This window comes from Acartia tonsa, chromosome 6 (assembly GCF_053477335.1).
Source record: "Acartia tonsa isolate MP-2025a chromosome 6, ASM5347733v1, whole genome shotgun sequence".
NCBI classification, from domain to species: Eukaryota; Metazoa; Arthropoda; class Copepoda; order Calanoida; family Acartiidae; genus Acartia; species Acartia tonsa.
Genome location: NC_137265.1, coordinates 30516114 through 30529228, shown reverse-complemented (window position 1 = coordinate 30529228; position 13115 = coordinate 30516114). Strand labels below are relative to the sequence as shown.

The 13115-nt window shown below is 30.6% G+C and overlaps 1 protein-coding gene across 1 annotated transcript in view; it reads right to left on the bottom strand.

Moving 5' to 3' along the window:
* Positions 1–13115, bottom strand: part of LOC145323060 (uncharacterized) — a 126264-nt gene that overhangs the window by 28958 nt on the left and 84191 nt on the right. The window contains exons 2-3 of the mRNA XM_080165444.1: positions 1456–1516; positions 501–701 (exon numbers count right to left, since the gene is read on the bottom strand). Of these exons, the coding sequence (XP_080021570.1) occupies positions 501–627 (127 nt within the window). The 5' untranslated portion in view covers positions 628–701; positions 1456–1516. The remainder of the gene's footprint in view (positions 1–500; positions 702–1455; positions 1517–13115) is intronic.

Genomic DNA, 13115 nt, shown 5'->3' with positions numbered 1-13115 from the left:
GTACATTCCCAATGATGATACACAAAATTACCCTTTTTGTATATCAAAATTAGTGGTTGAACACTCATCTTAATGAATCAACCAATCAAAATTAACTAAAGTCCCCAAAGTTGTTAAGCCAAAAAAATTCATTAGTAAAGTTTTGAGGCTGTATTATAACTCGCTTTGTCTATCCGTTTTACTCGGCTTCTATCTGAGATAGACAGTTGGAATTCGTGTTTTAAGATTTTTCTAACAGAAAAGTATCTTTTAAATACTTCATTGTGTCCTTTCGTCTCTCTGTTTTGTTATTTGCAAAACAAAAATCATTTCATCGGATGATAAATGTTAAAAGAAGCTGTTTAAGACCCTATAAATCTATTCCTAACTTAATTAATCCGAAGATCTTATCTTTTAAATACATTCAATGCATTTTTGATTATATTTTCTGTACTACACTTTACTGCTTTTAATTCCTAAAAATGCAATTTTAATTGCCAATATGAGATTTTACTATGTACCTTTTTCAGTTTCCATGGGTGTAGAATCTGTATTATCCTTTTGAGATGATTCATCAGTCATAGTTGTAGCGTTATCCACAGGTTTCTCCGTGGTGGAAGAACTTTCTTCTAGAGTGGTTTCGCTCATTTTGATTTTTTGGTTGCTTGTATTGAATTTTTTGTAGGTCTTCGATTTAGCTCATTTCATCTGTTTATTTGTCTCTAAATATAAAAAAAATATATTGGTTTCAATCAGGGGCGTCCAAGCTTTTTTATTTGAGAGGGGGAGGGTAAAATTTTGAAAATAAAAATTTGGGGGGGGTAATCTTTATTTCATAAAAGGTTTTTTTTTTTGGGGGGGGGAGTAAAAATTGAAAATTCATGGGGGGGGGGGTAATCACCCCTTTACCACCCCCCTTTGGACGTCTATGGTTTCAATTCTGACTTATTAAAGTTTTGGAAACAAGGACAGTAACATCCATATGTAGCATAACATTTCAATAATAGGTTGTAATTTTATACCATAGATATTTAAAGAAAGATTTCAAAAATAAATTTTAGCAGATATTTTACATAAATCATATAAATTAGCCAATTTCTAATTTGGAATGGGTGTTTTAAAATTTTTAAAATCCATTAATAAACAAGAGAAATACATATAATCAAATTTTAAAGCCTTGGGTTGGGTAAATTATTATGAATGCCTTAGCCCATAAACAGGCGCAAATAAATATCATTCAAGGAGTTAGGACTCCCAGACAAATTTTATGCAATCAATGTATGGGTTGTCATTGAAGCTGTTTATAGTGCCTATAAAAAATGACGCCATACAATATAAATGACCAATGACTAAATTACCAATGGCAGGCCACTATACATTTTAACTGACCAATGGTAGGCCAATATGACGTTATTTTTGTAGGCACTATAAAAAGCTTCGTTGTCATTCATGTTAAAGCAAATTTTTCTCTCTCACCTGTTTGTGATATTTTGATTATTATGGTAGAAGGGAGGTCTCAGGACACACGGACACATATCTGAAATTTAAAAAAAGGAATTATAGAGTTGTTTCGCTTTAGGGCTTTAAATACATTTTTCTAGCGTGATGAAAAATTTTAAATCGAATAAGGTCGAACCATTTTTTTTTCCGATGAAGAGGGGTGGGGGAAGTGGTTAAAAACCTATATTGGGGAAATGATAGTATCTAAAATTTTTAACCCTCCCACCACCCAAACTTTGTATCTTAGAGGTAAAATTTTCAAGAGAGTGGGCCTCAATTTAGGTTAATCTATGTTACTTAGTTCCTACTAAATATTCTATGGATGGTGATGGGGGGGGGGGGGGGACAATCTAATTTATTTCAAACGCCCCTGGTTTTGATAAAACTTTGAAAAATACTTGTCCTACTTATATTTGATTGCTAGACATTTATACATCAATATTTTATATACATAGTTAGATTAATTCTTTAGACCAATGTTTTTCATCATTTATTAATCAAGTAATAAACTTATGTGAGATGTAAGTAAGAAAAGACAAAAAGTATGTGCTTTGTTTGACCAAAAGAATCTTTAAAGGAAACGTCAGATGCTAATCGTAAACATAATTTTTCTATATATCTTTCATTTCTACTGTAAATTATACTAGTAACCAAAGTTTTATAACCACGTATTTGATTGCTAAAAATTTTGGGTACTCTTGTTGAATTTTGATAGGTTATTTTTAAAAATAGTGTCGAAACTTTTCTATCAGTGATTTTAATTTAAAGAAAGGGTAACTTTGATAATCATAAATGGGGTTATATATTAATTAGTAATGCTTATTCCCTGTTTTTTAATCCATATCATTTGTAGATTTTCTTCTAACGTTAGGAACTTTCTTAATTATTGTCATAAACAAAAACATTTATAGAGTAGATTCTTCTTTGGTCAGGGGAATTTCCAATAGAAATTTCAGACGCCTATTTTAAGTTATTTGAATTATCCGAAACAAGCTTGGTAAAAAATAGTTATTTGGTATTTAAGTAAATGACATTTACTTTAGATCAAAACTTAACTAACATCTTAAAGACTAAACTAAAATGTCATTATTTTTTTGTAGCGCAGATAACGTTAGTATGTTTGTCCATCCGTCTGTACGTCAAACACTTTTCTGGGATCTTAAGGGTTAATTATAACACATTAATGTTCTCTACCAATCATGATTGACAAAATTATTGGTTAATCAAGATTTAATAAAAAAGACCAACGTTTTCAGGCCATCAAATGAGAGAATGTGTTTATAAACTTTTGTGTACCAGACCAGTATAATTTAACATTTTTACTTTTACTTTGATTGTTTTTATCTTTGTTATTACCATTTACAATTAAGTGCATAAATACATTAATATTAATAATACTTTAAAACTATTATAGAATAAGTTTTAATGTCTATTAATATCTAAGGAATGGCCTTTTAAGAAATTATTCGTTTTCATCCTGAGAAAGCTTAAAATGAATTAAAGACGGTTGAAACAAAACAATTTCTTATTATTATGTGATGCTAATACAAGAAATTTACACAGTTTTTAAAAGTAAAATTTTTAACATCTATTTTCATGTAAATCTTTAAAAATATGCTGAAAATTTTAGTTAATTTGACAACATTTATTAAAGAATTAATTATCTTTAAATTTTAGATACTGATTCATATGATGATTAAGAAAGGACTAAATTTTAAATTTTTCCATCTATAAAGCATCTACTTATACGAAATTTTTGGTCATATCTCTAGAAAGTGCATTTTTATTCCTTAAATTGATAATGTCTTCTGTCTGACATACTAACAGATATAAGAAAGAAAAACACAAAAAATAAAATGAATAATTTTTAAAACTGGAATTTGGTCGTTAACTAAATGCTATGGTGTATTTGTGTGGTGTTCAATCAATTACGCAAAAGAACACGATTCTTCATGACATACCACTGCAAGTGTTTTTTGTCTCAGAATAGGATTATTGAACTTTTGATTGGGCTGTACAAACTTAAAAATAATTCAATATACATACGTTGATGTATCATAATTGGGGATGTACATCATTTTATCGTCCATTGTCTTATCACTTAAAATATACATCCTAGATGCAGAATCAGCTGTTATCAATCAGCTGTTTTGACCCAACACCATCATGTGCAATGGCTTAGGGTATGTTTAAGAAATTATATAAAACGAGTGTACTGATACTAAGTTGTAATCATACGGGAATTTAATCGTAAATCATTGCTTTTTTTTACAGGGCTAAATAATACCCCAATATTGAATTACGTTGCACAGCCTCTCTATTACAGACCGGTTCTGTCAAAAATTAAAGAGCCTGAGTAATCTTTAACTATAAATCTATTAAAACAAAAATGTCATTACATACTTTTATTACAGTAATGTACTGAGGGATAAAACAATAAATTGACGTACATCCCCAATGATGATAAACAAAGTTACCCATTCTGTAGATTAAACTATTGGTCAAATAGTTTGGTCACTCAGAGACGTACAAGCTTTTTTATTTTTAGGGTTTTATGTATGAGGAGGGGTTAGCTAATGTATATTTTAAAATTTTGAGAGGGATAAAATGAGGGGTTTTAATTAAAGTTTAAATAGATTAAACACCCCTTTATCACCACCCTTGGACATCTGCAAGTTTGGAACCAACCAATCAGAATTCAATGAAAGTTCCCAAATTTTTTGTGCCAATTAATAAGATAACGTGGCTATAAAACTTTGGGTACCAGTGTAATTTACAGTCCATCCATCCATGTGTTTTAAATTAAAAAATATATTGTTAGCTTGTTATTGCTAAGTAACTTTCGAATCAAATTGTCCTTGTATCGATGTCATATCAGCCAAGACCACTTTTTAAAATGTCGACAAAAACTATTGAAATAATATGTCAGTACACAACTAAAAGTTAAACAGTGCATGTATATTTATCCCTGTTAGACCTCGGAGGTATAAACTGTGTGTGTGTAAGATGTATTTAAATGTATTTTTAATCATTGGGCTGCAGGCTAAATCAAACTTTTACCAGGGCGTAAGGGGGAAGTAGTATGGAAAACAATTTCAGATTCATATTGGTATTGTAATTATATGATCTTGACACTGTAATGATATCTATCGGATGCGCTTCTAGCAACTAGGAGCTATGTATTCGAGCTATGTAAGTAAGGAAAGTTGAAAAATAGACTAAAACTAAACTTAGATATTAGAATTAAATAGCATAAAACCATTCAGGGAACTCTAAGAAATTCTTTAGTTATCGAAATCCTAAACTACAGACAATTATGACATAATTATTTTGTTGATATAGGTTTCTAGTTGTAACATTAAATTTTAAAAAATCACAAATTTGTAAAACCGTTCCATAGATTCTATTTAACAGACATACAGACAGACCTTAAACTACTTCTTGATTTTACTTTTTTTATACAAATCGACCTTTTATGTCATATATTTTTTCTAACCTAGCCCGAAATTATCTTAATGATTGATACGATTTTATATGAATTTAAAATTAAAGTATATTTGTAGTAGTACATCCTCTCTATAACCAAGGTCTGTCTGTACTAGTATGTAAAAAGCTGCTATAAGAGGTAGGCGTCTGATTTTTTATGAATATTTTGCTTATAATTCCTTGATATCAATAACAGCATGACTTACAAGTTAATTAGTCAATTATACATAAATTCTTGTAAATATCTTCATCAGTTTTTTTTCAGTGAATAACTATTCTGTTTAACAGATAATTGTTCTTTTTAAAAAATATAAACTTTACCACCATTACTATAGTACTTTTGTTCATTATATACGTTGTTTTTCTATATACTTATCTCGCAAAAACATTATAAGATTACTTTTTTTCTGTTAATGTTATTCTATAAAAGTTAATAGGTTGTGTGTGTGTATGTGAGTGTGTGCGTGTTTGTGTGTGTGTGAGTGTGAGTGTGTTTCTAGTTAATGGGTTGACATCATCTTTCTTTAGTATTTTTCTCCAAAAAAAAACAAGTAAGGACAATAGCCAAAGGAGCAAGGCTCAGCAAATTGTCAGGGATCTTAAGGGATAAGACAATGGACAATAAATCACACTTTCAGTGTAGATTAAATCATTTGTGGAAAAAAGGAAAAAATATAATCAAGATTTATGTCCCCAAAGTTCAGTTTTTAGTTTTAGTTTTAACGAATGATAGACATAAAAACTTTGTACTTAATTTTCATAGAAATCCTCAATTCATAATATGATTTAATAGGTATTATCAAAATTAGGTGTTTTGTTGGGACTGTTTAACTTTTACTAAATGATTCAATTTTTTGTATAAAGTTTATTAAAGTGAAATTCATATCAAATGATATTCTATATCCTATTGTTTTTTTTTCAAATAAATTTTTTCTTGTTTTTTTACTCTTATTTGCATCAGAAATAAGATCTCAAGTGTAAATAGATTTAATCAAATAGATAGATAAATAGAGAGGGAGAAAGAGAGAGAGAGAGAGAGAGAAAAGAAAGTAAAATAAATAGATAGATTTGAGAAAAGTTTAATTCAAAATATTTTATGTGTTTCCGAGACAAAAAGAGAGATGGCACAAAATTTGAATAAATTCCCCCCCCCCCCCCCCCTCCACCCCCCATTTTATTTGTATCTATTTATGTCTTCCCCCCCACCCAACCCACCGAAAAACAAAAAAATCCCCATCACCTAATTTTGGTTTCCCCAATCATAATAATATTCCACATTTAAATGGGTGCCCCATCACTCTCCCCCCCCCCCTTCTTGTTCATTAATTTCAACGCATCCACATTTTGTCAATAACCCCCCTCCCCCCCAATTTAAAATTTCATCCATTTTTGTTTTGTTACCCTTTTATTAATACCCCCCCCCCCCCCCTTGTGTATTCTCTTTAGCTGTGATAAGAAATTTAGTTATTGTTATTCTCAAAAAGAATTGAAATCTTAAACACACCCCTCTTAAATTTATTAAAATTATAGTATCTAGTTATACTTGTTAAGCTGATTAATTGATAGGTACCCCCCAACCATATTAAACAAAATTAACATTCTAAATCAAAATTAATGGTGTAAAAGTTTGGACACTTCTATTTTGTACCATCCAATCAATGTTTAATAAAAGTATCCAAAGTTTAAGACCAACAAATAAAAGAACGTGTTCTCATATAAACTTTCAAGGTACAAGTAAAAATTACAGTCACATGTCCCCGCCCTCCCTAAGTATAGGAACCTCTAAGGAAATAACGGAAAATCAAAATAACAAATTAACTCTTAAACTATTTCAGAAGACCAGTGGGACAGCCTCCGACAACAACCTTCCCCTCCGATAAAAAAAAGTAGCCCTCCCCCCTAACTGAAAATTGTGATGTTTCTTTCTTATATTTAAATATATACATTTTTAAATGCAAAGCTTTTCTACATACAAGAAGTGTCTGGTAATTCATCAGTAGTAGTTTGCTCTTTTAGTAAACGTGTGGTTGTTAAAATGGTCCTTTTGGTTTTAAACCTCTTATAAAGATAACTCTGTGTGATTTTGGAAGAAATTTAAATCAAAAGAATGTATAAGTGTCTACAAATGTTAATTTTCGTTTGTTGTTTTGTCTGATTTTAGGACGAAGGAATGGCACTGAAGGCTTTATGGCGTGTCTTTGGCTTGGAAGGCCTAATCGAGAGAGATTTAGAGAGTTCACTTTTATGGATGTTATGATCCTTGTTTGATATATATGTCTATAACATATATATATATTTATACTAATACATACATCAATACACTTTATGTATGTATATTATATTATGTATATTTCAAATTCGTACCATCTTTACAACTTACACATTTATTTCAAGTACGGAAAAAATAATAGTATACTGTAATACAGAATTTATATTCAAATTAATATCTACTTTCATTTTTTTTGATAACGGTTACAGCATGATAATGAAATAAAACTCTCAATAAATTTTTTTTGAATAAAGAATATTTTAAAATTTAGAATATTAGACGATCAGATCATATATATAATATTTTACACTAAATCAATTGTATTTGCTACGCATTTTTGAATATTATGGTACTTGTCGCATGTATTTTCTACATACATATACACACAAAGAAAGAAACAATGATAATGTATCAAAAGAATTTTTAATGTAGATGTATGGATATATTTTTAACAGTAGCGCAGCTCCTCTGTAATTCTTTATGTTCCATATGTCTGTCTGTTTGTCAGTCTGTACAGAATGATGGAGAGAAAATGATTTTCTCTGAGCTGGATCTTTAAATCGTTTAATGGTGCGCTGAATCGGGGCTATCCAGTTCGGCGCACCTAGATATTATTAGATTTCAATCTTTAAATAAAAATGGAATGGGCGAATCAGCGAGCCCAGTGGCGCGGCAATGTCACTCATCGAGTGACATTGCCGCGCCAAACCGGGGTGAACTGGATCGCCCCGATTCAGCGCACCACTAAACGATTTAAAGATCCAGCTCTGGTGAAAAGAGGATGTGTACATTTGAATGTGAATTATTCTATTACCCAAAGTTTTGTATACATGTTCTCTCATTTGTTGACTTAAAATTCTAGTACTTTATCAAATCTTGAATGGGTTGTAAAAACCTTCAGGGTCCTCACTTTTCAACCAATAATTTTAATCTACAAGGTACGTACATAAATTGCATTGCCTTAGGCCATTACAAAGACTAATTTACCGATGACAGACCAGTGTATATTTTTGTTTACCAATGGTAGGCCAGTATGACGTAATCTTTTTATTGACACTATAAAAAGCTTCAAACTTTATAGAATATATAAACTTCGTTACTTATGGATGTTATCATACTTTTTATGTGTATGTAATTCGTATGGATAAATTTTTATTTGTTCATAATTTAATAGAATAATGTACATATATAAATACATAAATTTTAAAGTTATGTAGCAAACAAGTGCATTTTTTTCCATTTGCAGCAGAGCAAAGACAAAATCATATAATATAAAGTAGTAAGGTTTTTATTTGTGCGTTAAGAACCCACTAACCATTTAACTAAATGAGCTCTTTATTACAAAGAAGCTTTACATAGGTCGAAGGATGATTTTTAGGGTATTATAACTTTAAATCTAAAACCTAGGAATGAAATGATTTCAGGCTATTTTGAATTTATAAAAAAAAGCAATTGTCTGTTGATAAACTTTACTTTGTAACGTCTTCATTTTAATTTTTGGGTTGTTTATATAACGACAATTGCTTTACATTAGTTTGAAAATGATTTTATTTACGAATAAAAAATAACCTTTAAATATCAATTGCATCTCAAAACATTATTAAAACATTAAAACAGAATTGAAAACTCTTTCAGCATATTTCAGCAGTGGCGCCACATACTTTTTGGCAATGGAAGGAGGGGGGGGGGTGACCGAAGTACTCCCAAAATTGCAACACTCCCCCTTCATGCAAAAAATGGAAAATATTAAAATTGATTTTGGGAGAGGTGTGATATAAAATCAAAAGGGGGTTTAGGCCCAAAAAGCCAAATATAAGAAACTATTTTAAAGGGTTAACTATTGTTATTTTCGGTGGGAATGACTTTTCAACCTAACACCCCCTCATTAATAGTTTAAGGGGTTGTTTATGACCATCTAAATTTCGTTAAAGGAACGTTGACTCCCTCCTAGACTCCCGCATGCACGCCTGAACTTTATATTTTAGGGATGGTTAAATGAGGTTTTTTAGAGTTTTCAGTAAAATCTAATGTATTTCCAAAAAATGTTGGAGGTAACCCCTTTAACCACTACCCCCCTCCCCTTGAACGTACTTGTGCACGTCCCTGAGTTTTAATCAAATAGGTCCATTTTTGATTATATTATCAAACTTTTACAATTCTATAATTGTTTAATTGGATTAAATTTTTTATAGAAGCTTTCCTTAGTTATATACATAGCTAATTTATTAAACAATTTAAAAGTATGGAATTCTATGGAGAAATGAGAAACTGTCCCAATTTTGTATAACTTTAGCGGAACAAGTTCCAATTACGTCATATGTTTCTTTCCCGAAAAAGGGAGGGAGGGAAGAAAATCTCTTCAAAAGAGATGGGGAAAACCCCCTTTTCTCCCATCTCTTTTTTCTTCCCCCCTTCCCTTTTTTTTCTTTCCCCCTTCTCTTTTTCGGGAAAGAAACATATGACGTAATTGGAACTTGTTCCGCTAAAGTTATACAAAATTGGGACAGTTTCTCATTTCTCAATTCTATGTATAATGTCCAATTCTAAACGCTGATATTGCTATGAATGAAAAAGTTTCCTTATTTGTAGCCAGTTTCAAAAAATTTAGTATTAAAATATCTTAAAATAAAGAAATATCTAACCAAAAATGGTCTTATAAAGTTATTTATTGAAAATAATTAGTTATGATAATACCAATTTTAAACATTAGCATCTACTTAATTTTTTCTGTATAATGCCATCTGTTATATTTTTACAACAATTAAAATCCTAATATTGCCGCGCTTCTTGTATAATAAGTACAAATACATAAAACCATAAAAAGTGATAAAAACTATTCCGTGAATATAAACAAAAAGAAGTAATCAGAGCAATGCTAAGAAAAACCTCGGTTACCCCCGGAGGGAGGGGGTAGAGGGGGATAGTGCAACTTTTCTTTCTCTGATTAATCGACGGCCTCATTAACTCCCCATCACCCCCTCCTCCCCCCTTATTTGTGTGTCTCTGGCGGCTTTTAATCTATGATTAGTATTCCCTAGAGTTATATATCCCTCCCTCCCCTCTTTTGCATAGAGTCTCTTTCTTGTAATAATTGGCGCGTAGCGGCACTACTAATTAAAACTATACAAATATGGCGGCCAATATTACTTTCCCTTTTTGCTCATTTGCATCTTTACAACCCCCCTCCCCTTCCCCCACACTCAATGTTACATCCCCTTTTGTTTACAGCAATCAGTACACCTTCCCCTTTTGATGTATGTTCCCCCAGCTAAATTGTATATTATGTGAGCTCTCTTCTTAATTAGTGTTAATAGAAATGGTGGGGACTCCACCCATCTCATTTGGCTGCCTCCCGCATGGATGCCAAATTGCAAAACAAAATTGCGCACTTTTCCTGTAAAGTTTTTTTATGTCGATTAGTACTTTAGAAGTTTAACATACAATTGACTTCCCTATTAATCTTTAAGCTTTATAATAAAATAATTGTTTAAAGTTGAATTTGACTGCTAGGCATGTGATAAAATGTTCGAGAACATAATTTGGTAATATTAATTAACCAATATTTCATCTTTGTAATAATAATAAATATCTATCTATAACATATACTAAATCATAAATATTTACTTATCCGAAGACAAACACTTTTGCAAAATAAAATGTTACTAATTAACAAAAATCCGGTAACCGTGGTTCCTTCCTTAGATAAGTAGCCTTCCCCTCTTAATTAGAACACAAGAGGAGCATCCCCACTAATTTCCCCCACCTCCCCTAGACGCCATCCCTCTTAATTAGTGGCTGTGATGGTTTGATGTGATTGGATGGTTGGAGTGTACCAGCTACAACCATGGCAACCAATTAATATTTAGACAATAATATCCCACCTCCCCCACTCAATTCTTATTTTCTTTATTGGTCTAGTTTTTACAAATAAGAAAGTAAAAGAATTGCCCCATGATATTTAAACTCCTTGCTTTAAACTTAAAAAAATAAAACTATGAATTGACGTAAAATTCAAATGCCTAAATAGACGGACGTACGGACACTCTAGAAGTCCAGTAGCTGCGCTACTAAAAAATGATGCTATTGAAACGTAAGAATTAATCTTCTAAATTTTTTTTAATAAAAATATCATGACAGGTTTTCTTTTTGGAAATAAAGTAATTTCCAATATATTTCAATGAGTACTTTTTGCCTTTATCATAGAAAATAGAATTTAAAATTTACTTCAGCTAAAGAATAAGATTTCTGCTAAAATTATATCAATAAATACTTTTTATAAAACTGATGTTTACGTCGCTATTTTGCATAACATATAGCTATTCTAATAATGTCAAAGTACAACGGGGGGAGGGTTAATAGACAAATAACAAAAAAAGGAAATTTTTCATTTTATTTAATTTTATTGAAAAGGTCAGAAGAGATTAAAAAGATTATAAAGCACACGAGGATTAGACAAGAAAAAGTAGGTACATAAGTAGCGCAATAATAACGATCTAATGATATTAAAATTAATTAGAACAATAGATTATTATACAAAAAGAATTTATTGCAATTTTCAATACGTCTCTAGGGGCACTTAAGGGGAGAAAGATTAAGCCTTTTAACTTTAAGAAGAAAAATTAAGAAAACAAATATTTGATGAATAGAGGTTTTATTTCCAGGAGTGATTTCTCTTGGGAGGGTTAAGGTACACACCCCCAAATCAATATGAGAAGCTTCATTGTAACGGAGAACCATATCGGTCCAGCGGTTCCTTCAGTAGACACAGACAGACGGACATCGAGTGACTTTTGTATAAGGATAATTCATTAAAAAAGTTAGTTATCTATAATAGTTAATAGGCCGAAAATACAGACGTGTGTTTTACAGTAGCTTCGCTACTAAAAAATATGTAATAAATGTCCATAATTTTAAATTAAATAATATTTATTTATTAGAAATATATTTATTGTACTATTCTGTTTCTTATTTATTGTGAAAATCAATATTTTAAAGATAGACAGAGAGAAAGATAGATATCATTTAGATAGATAGGCAGAAAAAAAATTACGTTTGTTACTTAAGCATTCTGAAACTGTTTTAAAGGAAGCTTCTTATTGTTCCTAAGCGGGAGGGGAGGGATAAGACAATGGACGATAAATCAATGTTAAATGATAAATCAAAAAGTTTTGGTGCCAGTATATTGAAGAATTTACAGTCAAATATATTTACCCTAACTTCTTGCTTCTAATGAGGTTTTAAGCTATTTTTGTAGAGATGGGGAGTTGTAGCCCCCCTTGGAATTTAATGTAGGGGAAAAATAAAGCTCCATATATTTAGTATTTATATTTATTATATAATTTATTAGCCCCTCTTGGTCTTTTCTTTATTATAATAGAATTATATAATAGACATACTTTTATTATTAGCTATAAGAAATTAGTCCTCAAGTTCAAAATCAAAACTTTTCTACAATTAGTATTTGTTTGTTAGTCCTTACTTCCTTCTCATTAACATTGTCATTATCATATCAAAATGTTTTTTAAGTTTGCCTAGTTAAAAAAAACAAAAATAATTTCAACAAAAAAATTATTCATTTATTAACAGTTTTAAACATAAATAAGCTAAACATATTTTCTGGTACTACTGTGCGACTATACTATACTTTACTGTTCTTTTTATAATCTAAATTGTTATTGCTGCGCTATTCATTGGTATAATCGCACTAGTTTTCTTAAATAATACTCTATTCTAATCCGTCTAAAGTTGGTATTTATGATTTTGAACTTTTAGATTAGAGATGAACAGAGAGGACCAGACTTGGAATACTAAATAATAATATCGTGTGTGTCTGTTTGTCTGTCCGTTTTTCTGTGTGTGTGTGTGTGTGTGTGTATGTGTT